At 35.1% G+C, this 9,054-nt stretch overlaps 1 protein-coding gene and 1 long non-coding RNA gene across 2 annotated transcripts; one reads left to right on the forward strand and one right to left on the reverse strand.

Annotated features, from left to right (window-relative positions):
- Positions 1-4,220: 4,220 nt before the first annotated feature.
- LOC148295672 (uncharacterized) lies at positions 4,221-5,852 on the forward strand. Its single transcript, XR_015834443.1, has 4 exons — positions 4,221-4,254; positions 4,498-4,569; positions 4,837-4,905; positions 5,741-5,852. It is a non-coding gene; the product is annotated as an uncharacterized LOC148295672 (long non-coding RNA).
- Positions 5,853-7,370: 1,518 nt separating this feature from the next.
- On the reverse strand, positions 7,371-8,130 carry LOC148295673 (uncharacterized). The gene has a single exon (XM_088250044.1). It carries the CDS (start codon positions 8,112-8,114, stop codon positions 7,371-7,373), a length of 744 nt encoding a protein of 247 aa, XP_088106170.1. The 5' UTR covers positions 8,115-8,130.
- Between the last annotated feature and the right edge of the window lie 924 nt (positions 8,131-9,054).

Raw genomic sequence — 9,054 nt, forward strand, 5'->3', positions numbered from 1 at the left:
CAGCTATATACTTATGTATATTTAAAAATATAATTCATATTCAATTCCTAAATATCATAAATATAAAAGCAAATTATTATGGCTGACATCTAAAAAAATGAAAGCAAATTTTAAATATAATATTGTAACCTACCACACAAATAGCAAATCTCTCCTCCCGAAGTGGTCACGTGGGTTTGGTGGATTAGCATGATTATTTTACTTCTTCGTTTTTGCCATTTTCTCTACCTAAAGCATCTTGCCCATCACATCTCACGCCTCTGCAGCCCAAAACTTTTTTTCTATGTTTCTCATTTATCTTTGTTCTTCCCTCCTCCCATTTTCTCTCACCGATTTTCTTCCTCTTCTTCTTCCTCTCATCTCCCCTCTCTCCGGTTCTTTCCTTGTCTTTCCTCTTTATTTTTTCTTCTCTTGTTCTCTCTTATTTCTCTCTGTCTCTCTTTCCCCTTCCACTTTCCTTCTTATAGCCTCGATGGCATCATTGCATCAATGTCATGGCTAGTAGGTACATATGAGGAGCATAGAGGTGAGAGAGGGAGTGTTTCAAATAGCTCAGGAGGGTTTCAAGGAGGGAGAGATAAGGTTTTCAAAGACACATGAAAATTTGAATTTCAGGTCGAGGGCGAATTTACTTAAGCGCACCTTTTGTTTAGCTTGTTTTAAAAGACGATGCTTACTAATTGACAAGCGTCGTGTTTTCAAAATAAACCCAACGCAACTCCATTTTTGTAGTGTATAAGATGATATACCACGATGGTTTTGTAAAAACGTCATCTTTTAAAATACAATGACGGTTTTAAGGTGCACCGTTGTCTATTTTGAGTCGTGGTTTAACAAAATTGTAGTAGTGAAAACTCGTTGAGGACAATTTACGATTGTAATGAATAAACACTATGATTTCTTATGTTTTGTTATGTCTTGAGTTTGAATTTTTTATTGTTTATATTTTGAGAGAGGTCCCTACACACATGAAATCTTGGCTTTGCCACAAGGTAGAGGTGACTTCTTTTGGAACCTACTTGAAATGATGTCATTTATTTCTAATCAATGCGTGATTAGGAGTAGATCCCTTTCCCACGTGCGCTTGAGAGCAATTTCCTCCAATTAATAACCTTCGATTTTGTTCACGTGTCATTTCATTAATTGGCTGGTGAAATCTTGCTACCACAACATTTAGACAATGACTGAATGCTTAGCGACCGAATATCATCTAATAAAGTGATAATCGATTTTAACATGTTTTGTGTTTAGCGATATATAATTGATTAAGGGTTAATGACACAAAGAACTTATATTGTCAAACTCGAGATAAGCGTGTGCCATATATTAATGTATAGCTCCCATTATTAATTCCATGCTCACAAATCATTCATCCGATATAGTGCTTTCCCAGTTGTGCAAGAGAAATTTCAAATATCTTTCATAAATATCGCATGTGGAAGTTGTGCGGGGAGTAACAAGAGACCATCACACACTGATTGATTTCTAGTAAAAGCTAATGGAAAAAAGAAAAAGAAAAGAAGAATATAGCTAGATGTTTTGATCCAACACGCCTCATATGCATGTGCATGTTTGTAGCGTTTGCTTGTTTGGCCTGCACTAGCTACTTGCATTCATTCATATCACAGTGATATGATAACGTATTTAATTCTGAATATATATTTTAAGAACGACTTTTTACTAAAAAAACGATTACATGATTGTGCAGTCTTTGTCTGAATTTTATAATTCCTACGCTTTATAGGACGAAACATATGTTTGGATGACTTTCTTTTCAGGACGAAACATCTTTTGGCTATGCCCCCCGCAATTAATATTGGAGTCTTTTAATTATGATCTTCCAGATCAATTAGGTATCAACATTGAATATATATTACAATAATCTTAGTGGTACAACCGCGACCCCGTAAGAATATTACAATAATATTATATTGATAAAATTAATCTTATAGTTATTGGCAGGATCTTATAGTTATCCATAAAACCTTCTTGGTAACCCATCACTCTCATTCGATATTGGAAACATGTATATTGCTTAAAGTGTGCATGAAACAGTAATACGTAAAGAAATCAACTTGGGTATATTTAAAAATCACGCACATAAGCCAAAATACAAACATGCATATAGGGTCAGAATTAGGAGACACTTTTTGACACAAACTATAACCCACTTGATTAGCCGTTAGATGAAACAATTTTGAACGATAATTATGTTAAAAATGTTCAGTATTAATCTCACATCGAAAATTTAAGGGAAATAGTCTTATATGCCACCCATTTCATAATTTTAACTAAAAATACCACCCCTTCCCAATTTTTGTACAACTATTACCTATAAATATAAAATTATTGTCCACTTATTGCTGATTTTTCACAAGTTCAGAAAATTTGTTCTCTCTTAGGTCACTCAGCTCTCTCTCTCTCTCTCTCTCTCTCTCTCTCTCTCTCTCTCTCGCACAGCTCTCTTTCTCTTTGGTTTCTGTCTAACGCAGCTCTCTGTGTCTCTCTTGGCTCTCTCTCTCTCTCTAGCGCAACTCTCTGTCTCTCTCTTTGCTCTCTTTCTCATAGTGCAGCTCTTTCTCTCTCTAGCTTCGTTATGTCTCTTTCTCCCCCTATTTGGTCTCTTGCTCTCTGTTTGGAATCGTGAACCCCTCCCTTTAGGTACGTCTTCTGAATAGCTGCTTGCAACCTTGAAGCTCTAGTGGATTGCTGACCTCGAAAGGTAGTGTTGATGGTTATTTTCTTAATATCAGTGGGATTATGTGAAATGGGTTATATTTTGATTGTTTGGGTTTGTGTTAAATTCGTTTTGGCTTTAATTACTTTGGGTTAGGTTTTGTTGAATATTCATGCTCATTCATCTGGGTTTGTACCAATTGCACTTAGATTGGTCTGGATATGTGAATCTTGAAACTTGGGATTTTCCATTTAATGTAGTAGATCTGTATACTGTGATTCTGATGTGTTACTGGTGTACTGCTGTTGTGTTCCTCTTATTTTACTGTCGTATTGCTGTTATGTTGTTGTTATATTGCTATTATATTGCTGTTATATTGCTATTATATTGCCATTGTATTGTATGGTTATTGTGGTTATTTGTTCTATTTCTAAGTTGATTCAATTCTCTTATGAAAATTTATTTCAAGTCTTATACATAGTTTTTGCTCTAATTTTTCGTTTTGAATTATTCATTAAAGTTTATTTATTTATTCATTTAAAATTTTGGAATTGATGAGATATCTGGTCTGGGCTTGAGATTACCCTGATTTATTGTTCTTTATTGTGATTGTGATTTTAGCTAAGGATTGGGTGATGTGTTTTTGTTTTGGTAATTTGATATGGTTTTGAGATTGGTTTCATATCTATGATTTTGGTTAGTGTTAAAGTAAATAAATGGGTATTTCATTCCTGTGGTTTTTGTGGAGGTACACCATTGTATCATGCTTATCTTCTCTTCTGATGATATGGTTCTATAATGTATTTGTTTGGTCAGGCTGGTTTGATAAGTGCATGAGCTGTGCTGAAAAGTGGCAAAAAAAACTTAAAATGCAGAGCAATAGGCTCCTTAAATACACAGTTTTGCAGAGCAAAAGGTGCTTTTTGGTGTAAAAAAATGCTCGTTTGAATACAATAGTGGGGTAATAAGCTCTTTGAATACAATGATATAATAATAGGCTATTGATAAGTGCTGAGTTTGTTTTGTTTTGTTTTGTTTTTAAAAATATGTGAGCTTAATTATGAATTTGAATGCAATATTTTTGAACAATTGATTTATAATTGAAAAACGACATGCATACATTCTGAACAACGACTCTTTGATCATAGGATATTGGTATTGCTAGTAGCTAGTTATTAGTATTTGTGTCCAAGAAGACCCCATTGTGAGCACAACTTTGACAGAGTGGGTATAGAGATAAGAGGTGCTAAGAAATTTGGTTACAACTTGTGAAACAGGTTGGTGATACGAAAGGAAGTATTGAGGAACTTTACGTTACCGTGACTGAGTTGCAAAGTGCGCTTACTGATTTGGTGAGTTCTGCTTCAATATGTATTGGTGTAGGCCAAATTTGGTATTTTTGGGAATTCCTAGAGTTTTACATTACATGCGCTCTCTAAATTTTTTACTTTCCCCTTATGTACTAATTTTCCTTTACATCACTCTCTCTGAGGCAAATTTTTCTTTGAATTTGTAGCAACTTATCTTACTTTTCCCTTTTGCAGGATTACAAGCTAGGTTCCATTTCAGAAAAGCAGGTAAAACAGCTTTATTTTTGTTCGAATAGAGAAGCCATAATTAATTGATGAAAAAGTGTAGTATTTATTAGAAGCCATACATTACACTGCATATAACTCTGTTCTTTCACCAGTCTCTAACACTTTTGTAAGTAAGATATGTCTTTGCTTTGGAGTACTTGCAGTGGCTGTTGCATTTATTTCGATACACACATCACTTTATTTATCTTCTTAAGGTTGTACTGATGGAAATGCCTCGTGCAGGATGTTTCAAATCTTGGTCTTTTCTACCTCGTCAACTTTGTTGAGGGAAAACAAGTTGAAATGCCTCAGCAGGTTTGTACCTGTCAGTGTATGGATTTAAATGTGTTATTGACTCTTCAACTTTCATAATATTTTTATATTCTGAAAAATGAAAAGATTATGTTCATTGTATCAAAGTTACCTGTAAGTAATAAGATCATGTCGTAGTGAAAGATAAGCCCCTGCCATCATTTAATCTCACTCTGTTCTTTACCTTTTACTGAGGCCCTCAGTATAGTCTCGTATGTAGTGTTTTTTGGTATATATGATCACTGCTCTAATTAATTTTTCTACTTGCAGACGAAACTTAAACTTACTGGGAATCCACGTGGTCGTTTAGTGACATATTCAGAAACTCAGAGTCTGATGGTTTGTTTCTAAGAATCTTTTTCTTCTGGTTGCTGACTTTATCCTGGTTGAAAATATTGAACAGAGGTCTTCGCATTTATTAATTATTATGGACTCATGTAAAGCATCTGTGCCCATTGTTTTTCACAACAAAGAAAGAAAATAACCTATAGATTACACTGCGATTAGATGCTAAAATTAGTAAAGCATTGATGGAGCGTTATGCTTTAGGTTTGCATTCCCTTTGTTTCCCTTTAGGTTTGCATTCCCTTTACACCATGAGAATGGGGGTAGGGAAAGAGGTCAAATAGGGATTCCTTTAGAGCTACTCCCAATTAGTTTTTTCTTTCCAAGATGCAAGCAGGAGGCTTAAGGCTACTGAGAATCATATGCCTGTGATTTCTTTCCCATGCCCTACAAAATATCTTAGATTTATATGGGGGTGGGTTGGGCCATGTTGTGTATGAAGGTTTGTTTGTCTTTAATAATGATTTCTCTCAGGGTGTAATTCCATTCGGAGCTATCTCATTTGCAATATGTGTTTTTTAATTTAGGGTTTCAGATACTATTATTTCAGCAACTGGAATCTTGATAGTTAAATCCTTAATATTTGCTATTTAATTGCAAACGTGGGTTAGGGTAGTTGGCCAAGGCAGGGAGCCCATCCCCTTGCACCCAAGTTCGAGTACCCCTCCCCATAGATTAGATTAGTTTGGAGTAGTTTAGAATCTCGCTTGTATCCCACCCCTTGCACCCAAGTTCGAGTTCCCCTCCCCATAGATTGGATAAATTTAGAGTAGTGTAGACTCTCGCGTGTATCCAAAAAATAAATTTAAGTCATGCCACTTTCTTGTAGGGTCTAAAAGAAATTGCGGAGTCTTTGTCTGGAACTTTGACGAAGTGAACTGATGCTATTGTGCAAGATGATATTGAAGGTCCAGGAATGAAACTGAGAAACCTGCTGAGGTTTGAATAAGAACTCTTTTATCTAGTATTTACATCATTCTTGAACATTGTAATGGAGTCAATCTGCTTGTATGCATATCTGATGCTTTTTGCTGAGGTTCCCATTTATGTCATGCCTCTTTTTTCTTTTTTACTTTGCTTTTTTTCTTTTGCCTTGTCATATCTGTGTGCCAGATAGCTGCATTTGGCACTATGAACTGACTCGATGGCAGTTACAAATTAACATAGGTCTTAATTCTGGAATTGCCATTCATAAACTCTATCTCTGTACTTAACCCAGTTTTTTTTGCAGGTCGGTCTCAACCAAGTGTTGATTGCAATATTCTAAAGAAGATGACCATACACTGTTATTTTATGTAGGCATACGTATGAGATGGCTTAGCTTTAATTGGTGTGGTTGTTCCAAGTTTTATGTACACAGTCTCACAGTCACTGCCGAGTTGTTTTTCATTTCATGTATTTCTCCGTGGTTTTTTTCCCCCAATATTCTGATTATGGAGATGAAGTAAATATTACTGTGGAGCTTATAGCATGTTTAGTTTATTTTATGGGCTTAATTGTGTGAGAGATGCCCTTATAATGTCAAACAAACAGTATTGACATCAATCTTTTGAAATAATTGAAATCACACAGTTTATTATTATTATTATTTTTGTTTCTTCCTCCGAGAACAAGCAAAGTGGTTACAAATATGAAAGATTCCGAATAAGTTTTCTTCTTTAAAATTCCGCATGGACCTACAGTTCTACGGTACCATCCGATGATACTTCACACTAGTGTTGGAAGGACATGTAAAAGGGTTATTGTGCGTTCCATTGTACAAGCTTGAATGGATTTTCTTTTTTGTTGTATTTGGCCCTTCTCTTTTCAAGCATGCCTAAAATCATCCTGGTTTTGTAATATGTGGTTTGTGCCCAATTAATTTACCGTAGATATTGCATTTTTGTACCCAATATTTGATAGTTGCCTTTTTTTGAACGACGATTCATTGAGGGAGAGAATTACTTTCCTTTTGAATATGAATCGATGTGCAACTCCAACTATCATTTGAAAGGTCAACATCAATTCATGGTAATATAAGGATGGATAACAATTGTGGTGTCCGTGATATTTGAATTCAGGATTACTTTGAACGAAGTGGAGACTGTTATTAGACCAAATGTCATTGACATACGATATAATAGCAATATTAGGACAATATACTTGCACTATAGAGGCAATATTAGAGCAATATAAGGATAATATGATAGCAATAGTATTACAATATACATCCAATAGGGTGGCAATATGCATACACTATCTATACAATACAAAGGCAATATTAAGCAATATACATACAATACAACAGCAATATTAAGTGAATCTACATACAATACACACACATCCATTACAGACTATATTTTACACATGCAAAACAAATCGCCACCGAACCTTAACAATACTATCCCGCGAAGGGAAAACGAAGGCAACAAAAGATCCATGTACTCGGGTGAGATGAACTGAAGCAGCACTCACCCTTACTATAGGTCCATCAAAAGATCCATGTCTTTGTCCTTTCTCCTCGCTGAATGCACAAGGCTATGATGAGCCATTCCCTCAGCACCCATATTCAGCACCTCCCAAACACCAGCTACATCAATTTCACTCCAATTGTAGTCTGGTGAGATGACCGAAGCATAATCTCGGAACATTTTGAAGCCGTTGTTGAAACATTCAACCATTTCATGGTCATATTCTTCAGATTTTGTGAATTTTTCGACGGCATCTTTCTTTCTCTCTTCCAATTTCAACTTCAAGGACTCTAACTCTTTGCTCCGACTTTTTGCTTTTAGAGTTTGCTTCACTTCTCCAGCATATGCTTTGTTCAACTTGTTGGCCAAGTTTCCCATAACTTGGCCATGAATATCACATTTACTCTCCCACCAATCTGTTGCCTTAGACAAATGTTGGAGGTCGTGCTTGACGACATAGATTTTCTCAAGCGGATCATTGCTCTCAGCCTCACTTCCAGATGAAGTGGGATCATGATTGGGAGTCAAAGGTGGAGATGGGAATGGCACATGCCACGGTTGGTCACCCGAGTAACTGACATACTCGTTTGGAGGGCGTGCATCCGACATCTTGAAGTATTGCTGGGGACAATTCACAGCTGCCAACTGCAATAAAACAAATAAACGTACATTCAGTCTCCAGTTGTAAACGACAATATGGTTAGCTTTAGTGGAGAATGTTTGCCTTTGAGTAAGACTAATTACCTTTCCCATTAAGAAGCTGCCTATGTTGCAGTTATATATAGGAAGGTTCAGTTATATGTAGGGACTGATATGAAGTATATTGGGTATTTAGTTGGTGAATTCAATTGATGGGATTGCAAACTACACCATTAACTCCTTGGCTGTAATTTACAGCAGTAGAGCATTACATTAACAACAATAAAATTGGCTTACAAACGAAAAAAAGCAAACCTTAATGGGAAATTGGAAATTGTGGATTTCAACCCAAAATAGGACTATGTAACTAAGCATTTATTGCGAATTTTAGAAAAGAAAATTGGAAAATAGCAAAATAGCAAAAGTGCAAACTTGGAAAATGGGAAATAAGGAAACTTGGAAACTTGGAAAATTGGAAAATTGGAAATAGAACAAAAGGAAAATTGGAAAATCGGAAATACGAAAAAATGGAAACTTGGAAATTTGGAAATTTGGAAAATTGAAAAATTGGAAATAAGAAAAAAGGAAAATTGGAAAGAGGAAACTAGGAAATAGGATAAAAGGACACTTGGAAAATTGGAAAAAGGAAAAAAGGACACTTGGAAAATAGGAAAATAGGAAATTGGAAAATTGGGTAATTGGAAAATAAAGCAACTTGGAAAATTGTAAAATAGGAAATTGAACAAAAGGAAACTTGGAAAATAGGAAAATAGGAAAAAGGAAAAAAAGGAAACTCTGAAAACATGAAAATTGGAAAAAAGGAAAATTGGAAAATTGGAAATAGGAAATAGGAAATAAGAAAAAAGGACACTTGGTAAATAGGCAAATTCGTAAATTGGATAATTGGAAAATTGGACTATTGGATAACTGGATAATTGAAAAATAGCAAATAAGGCAACTTGGAAAATAGCAAAATTGGAAATAGAACAAAAGGAAAGTTAGCAAATTGGAAAATTGGAAAATTGGAAATAGGAAAAAAAGGAAACTTAGAAAA

Source organism: Prunus avium, chromosome 3 (genome assembly GCF_965620075.1).
Source record: "Prunus avium chromosome 3, drPruAviu1.hap1.1, whole genome shotgun sequence".
NCBI classification, from domain to species: Eukaryota; Viridiplantae; Streptophyta; class Magnoliopsida; order Rosales; family Rosaceae; genus Prunus; species Prunus avium.